The 19,459-nt window shown below is 34.8% G+C and overlaps 1 protein-coding gene across 2 annotated transcripts in view; it reads left to right on the forward strand.

Annotated features, from left to right (window-relative positions):
* trx (histone lysine N-methyltransferase trithorax) overlaps positions 1-19,459 on the forward strand; it is a 147,595-nt gene that overhangs the window by 62,878 nt on the left and 65,258 nt on the right. The window contains exons 10-11 of one of the 2 annotated variants that reach the window (XM_089090868.1): positions 4,189-4,209; positions 8,034-8,149. In XM_089090868.1, the coding sequence (XP_088946994.1) occupies positions 4,189-4,209; positions 8,034-8,149 (137 nt within the window). The remainder of the gene's footprint in view (positions 1-4,188; positions 4,210-8,033; positions 8,150-19,459) is intronic. The other variant, XM_089090869.1, reaches the window with a different exon arrangement.

Raw genomic sequence — 19,459 nt, forward strand, 5'->3', positions numbered from 1 at the left:
TCTTAGTTTGCTTGCAATATTTCTACAAATGCATCTTTATTTTCTAGATGCTCCAGGACTTCTTCCATAATTTTAATTAGATAATGCACTGTGCTAAACTCTTTGACAAATCCATACTCACAGGGATCTATTTCATCACAGACTTCTTCTAGTAACTATTTCTTTAGAAAATGTTCGAAAACTTTAGATACAATAGGGGTCTAAGATATAGGTCATAGGACACTCACCCCTTTTGGATTCGAAGCTTTAGGCATTTGCGTTACAACTGCTTTTTTTAAATCATCCAGAAAGGTACCTCTCAAAATAGAATGGTTTAAAAAGCCAGTCAGTGGTTCAGCTAGAAAGGCTGCATTTCCTTTATACAAGGTTGCTGGCATGTCTCCAGGGTAAGTTGCCTTATTGAGGTCAAGTCTCTCAAGAACCTTTGCAACTTCGTGAGAGAAAATCACAGGTATTTCAGATGGAACAGCCAAGGAGGGAACACTGGAAATTGGTGGATTGCTTCTGCAAATACTAGCAAAATACATATTAATAGCGTTTGCGTCTAGCTTATTCCCAGGTTCGTCGTATACGCTTACACTTTGCCCTACAGAGGAGCCAGTGAGAAGCCGTATTCCTTTATTATAACCTGCTGGGTTTGTGGTCATGAGCTCGTTCATTTTTGAACCGTAGGACTTCTCAGCCAATCTACATTCATAGACCACTTGATTTCTCAGCTCGGAAGCTTCGCCTATCTTTCCCTTTTTATGGAGCCTGTTGCGTTTGTGTATCAGCCTTTTCAGGCGCGAATTGACCCAGGGTTTGTCAGCTGAGTTTACTGTGACTGTCTTCTCTGGAAAATACACATCATAAGCTATCCGTATTTCAGTGGAAAATATTCTATACATGTCGTTGACATTGCAGTTTTCGTACAAACTGTTCCAATTTTTCGAAATAGCTTATTTAGCGAATAGCTCTTTTTCAGACTCAGTCAGAGGCCGGCTTATAAAAATTCGCTTGGTCTCCGCCTTCTTTTACTGTTGTCAAGGTCTCCTAGAAGCTGCTGAATATTTACTCCAAGAATTTGACTGAATCCCTTCCACGACCTCCATGATTAGTGTTTTCCCTAGCCGTTCTAGTCAACTCAAAATTGTATGTAATATTAGAAGCTAGACGAAACTAGATTTGCGTGGCTTGGGCAACGCCCGGCGTTAGGAATATATTCTGGAAATCTATTTTAAAAATAAAGTGTGCCGCGTTAATTTGTTTCTAAAATTAGTTTACTAAATACCATTCGTGTCATCTCCGCTACATATTTTTATTTGCCGTCTTTCACCCTATTCTACGTAACTCGAAACCCAAAGCCTTTTTTATGAATTCAGACATTTAACAAGAAAAGCGTTATTCAAGAAAACAGATTGTCTCGAGGTACCTGCCATGGAAAAGGATTCTCTAAGAGCGGCCAAAAACAATGTTGCGAAAATTTTTATTTTTACTCAGCCGTTAGGATGTAAGGAATAATAAAAGCACTGATTTTCCTTAGTTTCCTAGAGGCCGTCACCTAAAGGAATACCTAGAAGTATTCACAAAGGCTGGTTAAAATTAAATGAGTGACTTGATGTTCCCCAGGTCACGCCTCTGTTGAAACTGATTTATGAGAAACGTAGAATAGCCATGGATACTTTTTAGTAAAAATAAATTTGTAATTCTTAAGACCTTATATTCCTGATTCTTTAGAGGGGAGGGGTGTAGGTTCTGCGTTAACGTAGATTTATCCCCAGTTTTCTTCCATCTATACAAGTTTTTTTATTTCTTTAATGATGAATATCATTTTTTTTAGCATATTTTGTAATTCATATGTAATTAACGCGAGAAAATATCGTTAAAAGTCAAAATAGTAAACATGGATACTCTGGAAAAGTGTTTAATGTTAGGTCTGTTGAGGTAAGAGGGCCGAATTAGGGGCACGGGGATAACTAACCCCCTATATCTTATTTCTCCCTATATTTAAAAAAATCCTTTTTTGCTATTATCATCGTAAAATAAGCTTCCCACCTCCTAGATATTGAGACATACTATTTTTGTATCTTAGTTTAAAACGAAAAAAAACAAAAAAACAATCCTGACCAAACAGATCATAATTTTTATGATAGTCATAATCATGTATTAGTTTTATCTGTATGTGTAATAAGAATAATATGTTTAAACTAGTTTAAAAATAAATAAAGTAGATTTCACATCAAAATTATCTTAGAAAATACCTAAAATTTCTAGACATATCAGGGACAAAAAGACAAAAAGAGCGTTATGTGGAACGACATGGTGAAAATTCCAAAAGAAATTATGTAAGTAAATATTTAATTGTTTATTTGAGATTGATTAATATTTTATCCGCTTACCTTTAAACTGTGTTGTAAATGAAATTTAAAAATCCCTGTTTTTTTAGCTTCATAATTTTATCAATTTGGGTTCAGTATAGCAAGTGATTTATTCATGATTAATAAAATAAGAAAAGAAAGAAAGTGTTTTGAAAATGTATTGTCTTGAATCTTCCTGAACAAAGGTGTAAAGATATAAATATTGAAGGGGGGGTTGGAGAATTTATTGGTGTATGGTATCTTTAAGACATCCATTTCTTCAAGCTTAGTCGTTTTTCTCAATACTTTCTTGATAGGGGTTAATCCATTCCAGGCGATAAATTGATTGTTGAATTGCCTTTTAGGTCCATCTTGATCCTGGTGTGTCCGAAAAGTCTAAGGTTGTATCAAGGTGAAATTTAGGGAAATGTTGAGGGGATGTTAGACTAATTCATAATAAACTATGTGTATCCAGGTTGTCGAAGGGGCATATCTACAAAATCTTAGGAACACCTAATGGCATTAAGTTGAAATTTTCAGAGCATGTTGAGCGGAATAATGAACTGACCAAAAGACACTATGTACATCCGTGTTGTCAAAAGAGAATATCTTCAATATCTCCGAAAAGGCTAAGGGTATTAAGTTGAAAATTTAAAGCTAGTTTCATGAGGATTTAAAACTAAATCGAAAGACACTAGAGACCTAGACAACTAAATCAAAGACTCCTCATCTACTTCAACATTTCTCAGGAACAGCTAAGGGCATTAAGTTGAAACTTTCGGGGCTTGTTGAGGGGGATGTTGGCCTAACCAAAAGATACTATGTACATCCATGTTATCAAAAGAGAATATCTGCAATGTCTCCGAAAAGGCTAAGGGTATTAAGTTGAAAATTTAAAGCTAGTTTGATGAGGATTTAAAACTAAATTGAAAGACACTAGAGACCTAGACAACTAAATCAAAGACTCCTCATCTACTTCAACATTTCTCAGAAACAGCTAAGGGCATTAAGTTAAAACTTTCAGGGTTGTTGAGGGGGATGATGGCCTAACCAAAAGAGACTGTACATTCAGGTTGTCAATAGGTCAGTATTTCAGTATTTCACTTCAGTATTTCAGGAATGGCTATGGGACGTTGTTAATGGTGTATTATCAGGTAATTGACAATTATTCAATATTGTGCATGTTACGTCATTTTTTTTTATTCAGAAGTTGGATCAAGTCATTCCCTTATATCCTGTCTTAGGAGGAAGGATAGGTCGTCAAATTCTTTTTATGGGAGTCTTCCCGATTTCAGGTATATTCGGGCATGTGTTGGAATTCAAAGAATTATAATAGTTTAAAATACATGGAAATTCTTTTTAGTGTGTTTTTTTTATTGACAAATCGCAATGTTTAGAGCGCATATGGTTAACTTGATAGTAAGGAATTAATATACGATCTGACATTGAATTTTTTGTCTAAATTGATTTTAAGTAAATGCGAATTTCAAATTAACCACGAATATTGAATCCAACATGAATAGCGAATTGAAAATAAAGAAGCGAAATAATTCAAGATTCCAAACATCTAGTCAATTATAATGACAGACTAAGATTTTCCCCTTAACATTAAAAATTTTGATAAAATAAAAACCTTTTTACTGTATTAGTATATTTTAATATAATTATCATTATATGAATATTATAAGTTATATTAATTGTTTCATAAAACATTTTAATTATTAATATTGAATTTTTAATGTTGAAACTCGCCTGCTATTTATAGGAATAGGATTGTTAGGCCGTAAATCAATGATTCTTGTGTGCTATTACTTTTTGCTTGACTTTTGAGTAACTCGACTTTTTTTCCTAGCGAAAGCGGGTGTTGAAAAAGGTAATTATGTTTGTTTTGGAATGTTACATGTTCTGTTGACTTTTCTAAACACTTTTCTTTCTAGATCTTTATTGAGCATTTTTTGTGGTCTTGTTTTTGTTATAGGCTACTTGATTTTTGGATGTCTTTTATGTTCAATTACTCAGTTAAAGTTTTGAATGTGTACATTAACCTGAACAGAAATTAATACAATTTGTATTAGTTTTCGTCATATAAAACCTTTAGGTGCATCTGTATTAAGAATATATTTATACATTTCATTAATATACAGGATGTTCGATTTAACAGGCATTAGGGTGCTAGACGATCTCAATTCGTAATTGATTCACCATTACGTATGGATCGTTTTTAGGAATTTTTTTTCTTAAGGACAAGAAAGGCAATGGGAGAACATGGAATCAAGTGGGAAGTTAAACTTTCCTGGACTTCTATTATGCTAATGATTTTAGCATCCTAGCTGAACGTGTAAGCAAAATGAATGAACTTTTGGAGGTTTTGCGAGTTCAGGGTGCTAGAATAGGTTCGAAAATTAATGTTAAGAAGATTAAGTCGCTAAGGCAAGGAATAAGTGAAGATGAAAAGGTGACGTTGGGTAACGAAAAGGTCGATCAAGTGGACAGCTTCACTTACCTTCGTAGCATTATTAGTAAAGACGGTGGGTGCAGTGAATGTGTTAATAGTAGAATATTCAAGGCCCAGAGTGTTCTTTCCCAGTCGAAAAAAGTTTGGATGAATAGGAAGATAATAAGCCTGCGAACCAAGATTAGAATATTGGAAGCTACTGTGATGACGGTGGTCAAATATGGTTGTGAAGCATGGGCGCTCCGAAAAACGGAGGAAGATTTGCTATATGTATTCTAGAGAAAGTGCCTACATATTGTTTTAGGTACCCGACTGACTGACCGTATTTCCAACAGCAGACTGTATGAAAGGTGTGGTTCAATCCCGCTTTCTAGGGGGAGGAGGTACAAAAAATCTGTACAAAATGCAAAAAAAATGTTCACATCTAATTTTATTACTTCTTTACGAGTCAAACAAAATTGCCATGGAAGAGGGGTTGAAACCAGGTAACCCTTCACCTGAACACGGCCCTGCTCGCTGATTTTGGGTAGGCTAGGAGTAACTTGGCTATAGTGATTAGAGTAGAGGAGTTAGTGGATATTTTTGTTAATTCCGTCAGGTTCCATATATTCTGACTTTTTCATTAAGTTTGGTTTTAAGTTCCAAAATTTTTGCGAGTAGATTTCCTTAGTAGGTTTTTTGTAATAAAATATTAACCTCTCGTTGAATTTAATCTAGTATTCAATTAAGTGCCTTCTTCCAAAAACACATTTTGTAAAAAACTAAATTTTTATTTCGTCTTGTTTTGCCTTCTGTCATGACGATACATTATTGAAAAATATTTCGAAATCTGTTTTTTATTGCTAGTTCAGAAAGCAAAAATCTAATAAGTTAGGTGTAAAAGGAGGGTATCTTAATACTTCCAAAGTCTAAAATGGTTTATCCTATAAATTTTGACTGTATGTCTTCACAGGGTCAGTGACCTGATGGTGGTCACATTGGTCCCCATCCTGGTTTTCCTAAAAGCCCATTCACAATGAGGTTTTACTAATGCTGAGATTTAACTAGCTCTAGTGTCAGCGACTGTTCATTTTTCAGCCGATCAGGAAATTTTATGAAAAATACAATTGACTTAAGTTATCACTGGTTAAATCTCGATAATAGTAAAATCTCATTTTGAAAAATTCTTAAAAAAAAAAAAGTTTTGCTGCTGAAAGTAACCAATAGACCAATAGAAATTATTAACAATAGGCCAATCGAACCAAGAGACCAATAGTCACCAATAGAAACTTAAAACCAATATAAATTACTGCTTTGTGGTTTATGCAAAATTATTTTTGAAAAACTGTTGCAAATAACCTGGCTCGCGATATTTTCCTATAATTGTAGAACTTTGAAAAACTAGCGCTTTACTGAAGACAAAAAAACTAACGCGACAAAACAGAAATTAAACAGAAAAACCCCAAGTCGCCTTCAGAAACTAAATGAATAAATCGTAAAGCTTTCAATAGTCTTACCAGCCATGAAATCAATAACTTTTACGACACGATTTTAACTTTTTATAAAACTCGAGAAGGCTTAGTTTTCAGTAAAGCGTTAGTCGATTTGGACTCGGTCTATTGGTCTATTTGGAAGACCAACAGGTCAATTTGGTCTCTTGTATCAAAAGCGAAAACATTAACTGTGACATCTGATTAAGTTTGGTTGAGACCCGACGAACCTTTTAGTTGTTGTTTTGGTTATTGACATGAATTTATGGGTCTCGCTCTATGCTCTAAACAGTTCGGATCGGGTCCTGGTCCCCAAAACACATAATTAGGACATAAGTTCTTACTTCTCATTAAGTTTCATTAAGATCTAACTCCCCCTTTTCGTACAGTCCCTGTCCTGATGACGAGAATTTGGGAATGCCTCTCCCCACATATGCTCGATTGGTGTGAACTTACAAAAGGCAGAGGTATGGCACCTATTCTCACTTTCAACCTAAGTTTTGTCAAAACTAACAGTTCTTTCTGATGGATACGGTGATTGCAATATATTAGGGATGTCCTCCCCCCTTCTTAGAGATCAAAACCGGATAGGCCTCCCAAAAGGCAAAACTAGGACACTTACCCTTAGCTCCAGCTTTGTTTGGTTGGAATATTAAGTTCGGTTGAGGCCTGACAACCTCCTCCGGTAGGTGACCAATTGACAAGACTCCCGAATGGTCTGACATGACTTTATACCTATGAAGTTTAGTCTGGGATCTAAGACAGTTTTGTTTGATTTTTATTTGTGGTATTTTAATAGAAAAGGATTTAAGTTTAAAAAAAGAAAAGAAAAGTAACAAAAACTGTAGTATTGAACAGAACCATTACGTCCTTTCCGCTATTACCTTACATATTTCTTTACTTCCAAAAGTACTCAGGTTGTCAAAGTAATGACCGAACATTGAAATTAGTACCTGAACAGATAGGAAAAAGAAAAAATCATTGAAAATGAAAAAGAAACATAATAAAATTGAAAAACATATTTCCTTTTTCGTACCTATGAATAATTTGTCCAGTCCGCTTATATGTGTCTTTGTATGTGTCTCGCTTATAAATATTTTATTTGTGTGTATGCCTTTATTTATTGATGTGATTTATTCATAGAAACATGCATAGGTAAAAATGTAAACGGAAAGCAAAAAAAAGAAAAAGGAAAAAGTAAAATGGGCCTTTTAAACTCCCTCTCCAGGGAACCAACTATTGTCGTCTTATCATTGGTATCGTATAAGTGACTGTATAAGTAGGACGACTAACGCTCGGATTACATTATGGTCACACTTATGGTTAAAATCTAAGTCAAGTACGGCCACAATTACAATTGTTTGTTGATTTGAACAATGTTCAACTTCCAAGTGTAAGCTGTAATATTGAAATGAAAGCTGGAAACAGCAATTTTCTTATCTGTATGATAAATGTGGTGAAGACTGCAAATAGATAGTATTAGTAGGCAACACTAGGGAACAAATTAGTGTTGACAGTGGCTTTTCATAATATTTTCTTGTAACTCCAATTTTACGCTTCTGTAGCACAAGTCTGGTGCTAAAAATCAAAGGAAGCAGATTTCATTTATATATTTTTTTTCTTGCAAGTGTGACGATGGCAAGGCTGTAGTATAAAAGTCGTGCCCGCAATTCCTTCGTTGTTGTCATGTCACATATGAAGTTACTTTCTTAACTTTGGGAAAACGAGTAGGCTGTCGTATGCTTATTATTATTCTTTCTTATTTTATTATAGATGATGGAGTGTGCATTGTGCCAGTCTTGGGTTCATGCCCATTGTGAAAAAATCAACGATGATTTCTACCAGATCCTGAGCTTTATGCCAGAGTCGGCCGTTGAATATATTTGCAGGTTAGTTCATTTTTATGATCCACTCTTCTTGGTCCTCTCAGGGATCATCCTTGATTTTAAATAAAGAATCTACATAAATATTTGTTTATTCTTGGATAATTTGACTTTCGAAATTCTGCTAATTGTTTAGGATTTCGCCAGAATTTAGTTTTTCTTAATGTTTTAGTATTTGTATAAGTACTTAGGCCAAAAAATGAGTGTGAGAGAGGATGGAGGATTTTTTTCCTTAAGAATAAGTTCAAGCCTTTGGCGCTTGAGAAAAAGTAGTTTAGGTCCAAGTATTCAACTTCAGATCATTTAACTTTTATTTAGTTTATTATTATCATTCCAATTCTTTAACCTAGGGAGGGTTTTCCAAATACATATTATGGTTTGACTTTGTATCCTCCTTATAAATCAAACCATATAAATCAGGGTAAGATTTTAATGTTGCGGCGCTTCTGAAGAAAACCATAAAATATTAAGTAATATTTATTGAACTCAGTCATTCAATACAATGCTCTATAATTTTTACATTTAAATAGAAGCAGGAAAAGCATAATTTAGGAGGATAGTGAAACTCATAAAGGAAGCGTTGTTCCTCTCTAGCCCTTATGCTTGAAAATTGGCACTCTTTGTTGGAACACAGATTGTTGATGCTTACACAGATTTCTAACTTCAATATTTTTGCGAACATCAAAAGCCATCGGATCAGACGATTTGGTTCCTAAATGTTGATGATATCCAATGACATTGAGTGGGTGAAGCGTTATCCAATCCAAGCGTGAGTGGAGCGCTTTCCAATCCAACCGTGGGTGGAAGCGTTATCCAATTAAATCCAATGACTGTTTCTTCTGTATCAATCAGTTCGTGGTAAGAACTCGAAACTCTAAAAAATGGAATTTTGAAATCAATAGATATATCAAAAGAATTGGCTTATTATGCTGATTCCAAATATATAAGATTCATTAAGTTTTAGCAATCGAAAGCTACGAGCCTGATTTTCGAAAAAAGGGGGAAACCCCCCAAAAGTCAATGAATCTTAATAAACATCACGCCATCAGTTTCAGCGTGCCAGAGAATCCGACTGTTTAAGTTTTCAAGCTCAAATCTTCAAAATGTTGAATTTTGCATGCTTTGCCAAAAAAAAGGATCACGGATGCGTGTTTTTTTGTTTGCCTTTTTTGCTTTCTTTTCCTGGGGTGGTTGTGTCGAACCAGTGGTGTCAGAATATCGGGAGAGGGCTCATTTGAACTGAAATTAAATTTTGAGATAGCCATTTTGCTTAGAATAGTTGAAAGGTCCAATAATTATGTCTGGAGATAACATGACACCCCACAACCCGTGGGGAAAGGTCTTTAAGCTAAGAAATTTGCCCATTGTTTACGTATAGTATTTGTTATTGGGGCGTATGCATACAATTTTTGGCCTGGGGGCTGAACTTTTCGCTGGGGGATTTTCCACGGGGAGACTTTTCCATGGGGAGTGAAATATCCGAAGGTGAGTTTTTCAGGGAAAATTTTGCACTGGGGGAATTTGCCAGAGTTCCTAAACGAAATTCTTTTTATTTGTCTTACTTTCTCTTTGCCGAATTAATTTTACATGTAAAGATGTTAATGGTAATTGTCCGGTATAAGTTTTCACTAGGATCGAATTGTCTAGAGGATCTTTCATTGGAGGAGTCGGATGACTCGGTATTATTTAAAAAACGATTTGAAATTAAATGAATAAAAAAAAAAATTCAACTGAAAGTAAGTAGCAACGTTAAAACTTAAAAGTTCTTCTAGAACGACTCCAGAAAAACAAGGGTTGGTTAACTAGAACAATAAGAAGCTTTTTTAAAGGCACTAAAAAACGGGGGCAACCCCCCTCATATCCGGAATAATTTCTGTTCGTTTTAAGTTTTACTGTTGCTCCTTACTTTCAGTTGAAAAAACTTGCGTTTTATTTAATCTTTCTTAAACAGCACCGTAAGATTTTATTAATGTATATTGTCAGGGAAATTGTATATTTTGGGCACCAATTTGTACAAATTTTGCGACACTGCTCCGCTTATTGAAACATGGGATCGCTCACCTCAGAACAGATTATATCTGGGATAGGTTATGGACAACAGATTACACGTTTAGATAAATTTCAGTAATTGAGGTTTGCTTAAAATATGGGTTGCTTATGTAAGCAAAAGTAAGACTTATGTCCGTGCCACATCATAGTCACATATATCGATAAAGAAAGCCAAATATCATGAATGACATGTCAATTTTTTTTATTTTAGCGCCACTCTTGTATTTAAAAAGTAAAAAATTAAAATTGCAAGAAATTAGTTTAAAGAGTTTGCACCAACAGTAATTTGGTGCACCTCTCTCAGATATAAAAACCGCTGTTCTAAGTTTCCATCTTTTCTAGTTTTAAAAATTATACCTTAAACCTTGACTCTGATTGGTCAGTTAAGAAATTTATGTTTGAAAGTTGAACAATGTTCAGCTCAAGAAATTACGAACGACGAACGTAATTGGCGCTGTAGTCGTGCGTAATTTTGATTTTATCGACAAGTGTGACTATAATGTGGTACGGACATTGGTTAGATGTTTGCATGAGTGAACTTGGCGTAACAAAAAATATCAGAAGTATCCTTAGATTGAAGAGCCACATGCTTTAGTTATTATTAAATAGTATATCAGTCAGTGCTTTTCTTGTTGCTTTAGATATTTGTTTCTAAATATTTGTTTGTAGACTACCCCATGGCCCATTCCCTTTTCTTTTCCATTTGTCTCCCCGAAAATGTCTTTTAATGTCTAATATGAGATTTTTTTATTTAGTGTAATATACTCTTTTAGCCTATATTCTTTGCTTTATTACGCCTTTTTACGACCACTTTATCTTGACTCGGCATCATCATGCTCTAAGCGAAAAAGCATGGTTCGTATTTTTCTTCTAAATTGAGTTAGAAAGCGAGAAACATTGGTGGGCCTTTGGGTCTTTATCCAATGCCTGTATTCGGAGTGGTGTATTTTCTTTAGAAGAAGTAGATGAGATGGACCATTGATTGGGATAAAATGTGTTTATGTTCCTGATAAATAATACCAAACGATGTTCATCTACTTTAAAAAAATTATCATTTGAATCTTTTGACAAAAAAGCTATTGCCCCGGAAAGCATAATAGCCTATGCCTTCATGTTCCTGATAAATAATACCAAACGTTGTTCATCTACTTTAAAAAAAATTATCATTTGAATCTTTTGACAAAAAAGCTATTGCCCCGGAAAGCATAATAGCCTATGCCTTCATGTTCCTGATAAATAATTCCAAACGATGTTCATCTACTTTAAAAAAAATTATCATTTGAATCTTTTGACAAAAAAGCTATTGCCCCGGAAAGCATAATAGCCTATGCCTTCATGTTCCTGATAAATAATTCCAAACGATGTTCATCTACTTTAAAAAAAATTATCATTTGAATCTTTTGACAAAAAAGCTATTGCCCCGGAAAGCATAATAGCCTATGCCTTCATGTTCCTGATAAATAATTCCAAACGATGTTCATCTACTTTAAAAAAAATTATCATTTGAATCTTTTGACAAAAAGCTATTGCCCCGGAAAGCATAATTGCCTATGCCTTCATGTTCCTGATAAATAATTCCAAACGATGTTCATCTACTTTAAAAAAAATTATCATTTGAATCTTTTGACAAAAAGCTATTGCCCCGGAAAGCATAATTGCCTATGCCTTCATGTTCCTGATAAATAATACCAAACGATGTTCATCTACTTTAAAAAAAATTATCATTTGAATCTTTTGACAAAAAGCTATTGCCCCGGAAAGCATAATAGCCTATGCCTTCATGGGCGCCGGGAGAGGAGGGGGGGGGCATGGCCCCCCTGTGAATTTGGGACTATAAATTAATTATAAGGAAACGAAAAGAGAAAAGGCAGAATATGGAAAAACCGTGGAAAAAATGTGTGTTACCCCCTTCTTGACTGTCTACCAATAGATTTTGACCCTATAACTAAAGTGCTGGAGCCTAACTATTGATAATATTCAATCAAAGAATCAGCTTTTTATAGTGATCCTAAATATGTTTTTGTTTATTAGTAATTAGTGTGGTTATTAGTACACAAGAAAGTTAGCATAATTAAAGAAAACACAAGGAAACCAACTTAATAAGGGCCAATTTCGATAAAAATATGCCGTCAACTTTTGCTTGCATTGCCAGAGTACCCTTGAGCTGATATATGCAGCCATTATAATCAGAAATGTTTCCCTGGAACGGAATGCTGGGAATTTCTGCATTTTCCCTCTGAACAGATACGTTTCTTGTGTTTTATTATCATTTATTTATTTTTCCAGGAGTAATTGTATTTAGCTATTTGTCGGTTGTCACTTTGAAAAAGATTTAATTTTTTACAGTTATGAAGTATAAAGGTGTCAAATATACTGGCTTTTTGGCATTCAAAATTTGATTAAAAATATTGAATTAAAAATTTTTATTTGATTTTCTTAATCTTAGTTTTAGTGTTTTACTTGGAACAAACTACTTAAACAAACTTAAAAAAAACTTTGAACAAACTTATTTTGGTGTTTGATAACCAAGTTCAAAACTGTCGATATTATTAAAAGATATCCGTCCAATGCTTCGGCATTGCTCAACAGGACTGAATGCTGGAGTTTATATCTTAGTTTTTGTAAGTAAGATATTGTTTTTTGTATTTCTTTAAATTAATTGCTTTTTCTATTTTCCTGAAGTTTTATTTTAATCGGCATACTTTTTTCATTAACTTTAGAGAATTGTTGGTGGCTAAGCTTCATTAAATAAAAAAAAGTTTTTTCAACTGAAAGTAAGAAACAAAATTAAAACTCAAAACGAACAGAAACTATTACGTATATGAGGGGGGTCTCCCCCTCCTCAATACCTCGCTCAAAACCTCTACAATAGGGTTCTCTGATATGATGTATCTAATAAAGAGATTTTCAATAAGATCGCTTGTTTTTTTTTTGTTTTTTTTTTGGGGGGGGGGGTCCTTTTTTTCAAAAATAACGACATTTTTTTCAGATTTTTGGTTTTGGGTGGGTAACAATAGACTGAAAGAATTTTAAATATTTAGAATTAGCATAAAAAGCCAATACTGCCGGTGTAGCAATTGCCATGACAACATCATTTTTAGTTTTGGTGAATATTGGTCCAAGTAACTTTTTACTTCCAGTTTTTTTTTTATCATAAACCATTTGATAAGATTCTCTTGTGACGAAATTTTTTTTGAAACTGTTCATTTTACTTAGTTGAATAGGACAATAAAAAGAAAAGGCGTCAATTTGACAGCTGGACAGTAAGTTTACGTTTTTTTTTTCGATATTCAATTGTTTTTTGTTTTTTTTTAATGTATGAATATATAACGGATTTAAATTCGAGTAGAAGAATTGTTCTGTTATGAAAGAGATATATTTTACTTGATCGTTATAAAACCAAAACGTGGTATCTATGCAGGCAGGATGATTTTTGAGTATCTTTACTCCTTGTGTAAACTATTCTAAGGCATAGGAAATTGTATAAAGACAATTCTACATCTGTTATAATCTACGAAAGCAATATTTCTGTAATTTTGGTTTGAGTTTTATTTTTTTAAGATCAAATGCATAATAATTAAATATATTATTGATTAAACAAATTGATCCCTTGCAAGGAATCCTTGCGGTGTAAAATTTACTGTATTTTGTTTCATTTTCCATGCAATTTAATTGTTATATTTATTTGAGAAATTTTTCTTAAAAATACTTAAAAATAAGCCAATGCATACGAAAAAAATTCCTGAGATATAGTATCTTTAACGCCGCCACCCTTGATATTTTGGTGTTTGCCCCCCCCCCTGGGCAATTTTCTGCCGGCTTCCTTGTACCCCTTCTGTTTACTCTTTTGTCAAGTAATGAAAAGATGAGACACATGAGACACACCCTTTCGTTTTGGACACAGCAATATGTGCGGAGATGTCAATTTTCTCAGTAAACCCAAGTGCAGAATATTCTTGTTTCAGCTAACCTTGTAGGGAAGGATGGACCTGTTTACCTTTTTTGATTTTTGACTAATTGCTATGAATCTCTACGTGTCCATTTGAAAATCATTATCATTGTACTTTTTTTCTAACAATTTTCGAGTCTCGTTAGCCTCCTCCTGTCATTACATCTATCCAGTATCCCAAATTAAAGACTAAATTATTGAAAGCGACCAAATTGATAAATAATCTCTTATTCAGCTTTAACAGCTTATGAATTTTTTTTTTTTTTTTTTTTTTTTAAATGGAGTTTGGCTAAAGCTTAATACGGGTGGCAATTGCCCTATGCAACCATACCCTAATTTAAACCTAAGCTGCAACTGCTATAATGTGTCCCCCCCCCCATAACTTATAGCACAAGTAGATTGTAATATTTCAACTAGACCCCGGTGCCGCGCCGATAAGGGAAGACCGGCGGCGGCGGGGCCAAAAATAGCAGCTGCGGCGCGCCGCCGATGTTTTTTCGCGCCGCCGCCGGTGAGATGTCGGCGGTGCGCCGCCGGAGCGATCAATGCTTACTGCAAACATTAATGCTTTCATTAGTCTCTCTCAAATCCAAGCTTGAATTTACAACAGATTCGGGCCTATTCATGAGTTAAAAACTTCGCAAGTCGCTGGCTGGACGCTGGTCTTCTTCGTTATTCATCAAGAAAAGTAAAAATATGGTAGAAACGAAACGGCTGTGGTGTTTCAGAACCCTTGCATAATAGTTGAAATAATAGATAATAGATTCGCCATGGCATTCAATAAGATCCAAGGAATCTAATTAAAAGAAAACACACATAAAAGCAAAATTAGGCCAGTAGCCTATGAGAAATTCAAAAATACCCAAGACAAGGAAAAAGTCCCAAAGGGGGCCCTGGGTCTATCAAAATATTTCTATGGCTTCCCAAGGAATTTGATATCATTTTCTTCCGTCTCCGCTTTAAATGAAAAAAATAGCTTTTTCGCATCCCTGCTTTCAATTAAAAAAAATAAATAAATAAAAAAATTGAGGTATTATCATTTAAAAATGACCCCCCCCCCTATAGGCAATAACATAAAAAAATTATAAATCATATTTTTGGGGTCACTTCCGTTCCAATCTTCAATTCCCCAACCTTGTACGTAGTCTATAGCTAAATTTTGTCTCAATAGAAGGTTTTTTTGGGTGGGGTGGGGATAAAGATTTTTCAGAAAGAAGATTGTATTTTCTTTAATCTGTCAGGCGTTCAATAATTTTATATTAAACATAAAGAAAGTGTATATGAAAACAGTAAAAGAAAACAAAATTCTACAAACTTACGATTCAGCTGTCGCAATAATCTGTTGGCTATCAATTCCAAAATCCAACTGAACCTGTATAGGTGTGTGCGTTCCGTTCAACTTAAAAATAAAATTCTTAACTTCGAATGATGTAAACATTTTAAAGCAATTGGGGAAGTGTATTCAAAATGGTTTAATTTCATCAAATAGTTCGTGGTAACGAACGGTAAATAAGGAGCGACCGGCTCAATAGTAACCGAAACTCTAAAAAAAACGGATATCAATTTTGATACCAATAGATAGCCTACATCAAAAGAATCGGATTTTTATGCTGACTTCAAATATAATTTTCATCAAGTTTAGTGTTACCCATCAAAAGTTGCGAGCCGGAGAATATTCGCCTTTTTTCGATAAAGGGGGAAAATACCCTCTAAAAGTCATAGAATCTTAATGAAAATCACACAGTCAGATTCAGCGTATCAGATAACCCTTTTGTGGAGATTTAAAGATCATATATGCAAATATGTGGATTTTTTTTTTTTTTTGCTAGAATAAAGATCACGGATGCGTGTTTATTTGTTTTGTCTTTTTTTTTTCTTCCCAGGGGTGATCACATCGACCCAGTGGTCCTAAAATATCGCGAGAGGGCTCATTTGAAACGAAATCAAAAGTTCTAGTACCTTTTTTAAGTGACCAAACAATTGGAGGGTAAGTAGGCCCCCTCCCACGCTCATTTTTTCCCAAAGTCACCGGATTGACATTTTCAGATAGCCATTTTGTTCAGCATAGTCGAAAAATCTAATAACCGTATCTTTAGGTGTAAAATGACCCGCTACAGTCGTTGGGGGAAGGGCTGCAAGTTGTGAACTTTGCCTATTGTTTACATTTAGTATTTGCTATTGGGAAGTATACAGCTATTTTTTTGGGGGGGGGGGTCTTCAGGTGGATTTCCAAGGGGATAATCTTCCTTTGGGAGGGAAATTTATGATAACTAAATATTCCAGGGAAATGTTACCCTGAGGAGACTTTACAGAAATACTGTAAGAAATTCTTTTGAATTGTCTTACATTCTCTTTGCCATGTTGTTCATGTTACGAAATTCCGCGAGAATCATCCGGGGGCTTTTATCCATGTATTTTGATTTTCGGGATGTAATCTCCACAGAAGGGGGCATTTCTGGAGTGATCGATAAGCCAATTAGGAATTACAGTCTTATTCCAATGAAAAAATGCTAAGGAAAATTTTTCAGGGTGAATCGTCCACAAGCAATTTTACAGAGAGGAGGGGATTCCAATCGAGGAAGGAACCGTCTGGAGGGAATTTGACGGGGGGTGGCACTTTACATTGGAAGAAATTTCCACGAAGGAGTTTTCCGTGAGGAGGAAGGGTATATTTCATAGAGGGTGAGCCAGATTTACCTACATTATTTGGAAAACGAACAGAAATTATGCTATATATGAAGGGTTGTCCCCTCCTTAATACCTTATTCTTTACGCTAAAGTTTGACTGTTTACTAACATTGAAACACAGGGGCTGTTTACTTAGAATAGAGATTTTTTTAAAGTGCTAACAGCTTTAGTGTAAAGAACAAGGTATTGAGGAGGGGGCAACTCTTCATATCCGGGATAAATCTGCCAAATTAATATGCAAATTATGTTTTAATTTTTCATGCACGGTGAGCCAAAATCGAACCTGCAGTAGTGAAAAAACGTTCAGAAATTAAAAAAAAAAAAAAAAATCTTTTTTAAACTGAAAGTAAGGAGCGACATTAAAACTTAAAACGAACAGCAACTATTCCGTATATGAAAGGGGCTGTCCTCTCCTCAACGCCTTGCTCTTTAGGCTAAAGTTTGACTCTTTTTCACCACTCCGCTTTTTAAAACAATAAAGACTTTAGCGTAAAGAGCGAGGTGTTGAGGAGGGGACAGCCCCTTTCATATACGGAACAATTGCTGTTCATTTTAAGTTTTAATGTCGCTCCTTACTTTCATTAAAAAAAACTTTGTTTTTATTGAATTTCATAAAGACGATACTTTTGTCAACATATGAAGAATCGTGTATTTTGCAATTGTATCTGTCTGGTTTATATGCCAAGTTATACAAGAGACGAAAATTAACGAACAAGAGAGTAGTGAAGAGTAATGGTTTGCAAAATAATAATTGGCAGGGATAGTCACTAGTGATAAGTCACTAGGGGTGGCACCTTGATTGGGTGATTTTTGGGGGTTCGGGGAATCAATTTTTTGGGGGGTGACACATAGATTTCGGCGAAATGCCTGAAAATTCTAGAATAGTACCCTGCTTGACTTCTAATCAGGAAAATCGAAATACTTAACCACACGAGAAAAGAAACACTCCGACTTTGCGGTTGACGCAATAAAGAATTGCCGCAAAATTAATTTAGCCAGCCAAACGCCGCCGCCTCTATCGGCGGCGGCGCGTGTGTGGCTCGCCGGCGGCGTTACAATACATCGGCGGCGGTCAACCGGGCCTCTCGTTAGTGGCGTTCGGTCGATGCGCCGGCGTAACGCCGGGGTCTAATTTCAACCTTCTTATCATAGGCAGCGCAATAGCGCTGCCTAAGTAAAGAACGATGTTGGCACAATGTATTATTAATTTTTTTTTTCTTGGTTCTAGACCAGGGCACTTCGTATTGCCTCGCTCTTTACGCTAAAGTTTTTATTGTTTAAAAAAAAGAGTTGTGAGAAAGTCAAACTTTAGCGTAAAGAGCGAGGCGTTGAGGAGGGCACAGCCCCTTTCATATACGGAATAATTTCTGTTCGTTTTAAGTTTTAATGTCGCTCCTTACTTTCAGTTTAAAAAGCTTTTTTTAGATTGAAATGCTGTGAAAGTGTGGGGTTTGGGGGGGCGGCAGCCCCCCAACTGTACCTCCAAATCCCGGAACGTTTTAAGGTTTGACCTTGTAACTCAGCCTCTTTAACTCTTTAGAAAACGTAGGTTTTTTCAAATAATTTATAGTAAAGATCGATGTGGGTATAATGTATTATTATTATTTTTTTTTTTTTGTTGCTGTTTAGACCAGGGCACTTCATATCGAAGGAGTTGTCGTAGGAACTTCGAAAAGGGCTCATTCGATTGAAAATAGAAAGGGCTGATGCCCTTTTTAATAGTCGAAAGTGATTGGAGGGCAACTAATACCCTCCCACGCCCACCCCCCTCCATTTTCCCATTTATGTTTAAAAACTAAATGTTGCCTTAAGATTAAATCAAAATGCACTGTGTTAAGGCTAATTCCCAATAAGGCAGCTCAGCAGTATCCCATAAACGACTGAGGGTATTATGTTCAAACTTTCGGGGCTACTTCTGCTCTTAAAATTTAAGCAAATCAAAAAACTATCAGTGTACCTAACCTAACAAAGAAAGTGAACATATTTTTTTTTGCGATTTGTAGCAAGTTTTTTATTTCAGGTCAACTAGAGGAGGTATGAAACTAAATTAAACAGTACTATTTGTGTCCAGATTTTTAAAAGGGTGCATGCTGTTAAAAATTGCTGAAAATTTTTCTCCAGCTAAGAAATAGCAGGCCAAACTATAAAGTCTTAAAAAACAAAAAGATTTAAAGTATTATCTTCTTTTTCCCTGGAAAGACTATGTCAACATAAAACGAAAAGAATTTAATTAAAAAAAACTTTTCACAAAATAAGTTTTTCAAAGAAAAGTAAAGGACTCCATTAAACAAAAATGAGCAAAAATAAAATCAAATAATCTACCAAGCGTGAACCACCACAAATCAGCATCGATAAATAAATGAAACCCAAAACGAACATAAATTACAATAAATAACCGAGTCAAACTCAAAACGAGAGAAATTAACATGAGTTGGGTGCAAAACCCCTATGCCTTCCCAAGGCCAGAACATAATTTGCACTGTACTGAAAAAACACAAATGAATGTGCATGGTCAGTTTAATATACATATACAGATATTTAGTGATCAAAACGTTAATATTATTTGATTTATTAAAGTTATAATATTAAAAACATTTATTTTTTTTCAGTAAAGTGAAAATTTTTGTTCT

This window comes from Artemia sp. Qi Xiang Cuo, chromosome 6 (assembly GCF_049724085.1).
Source record: "Artemia sp. Qi Xiang Cuo chromosome 6, ASM4972408v1, whole genome shotgun sequence".
In the NCBI taxonomy this organism is placed as follows: Eukaryota; Metazoa; Arthropoda; class Branchiopoda; order Anostraca; family Artemiidae; genus Artemia; species Artemia sp. Qi Xiang Cuo.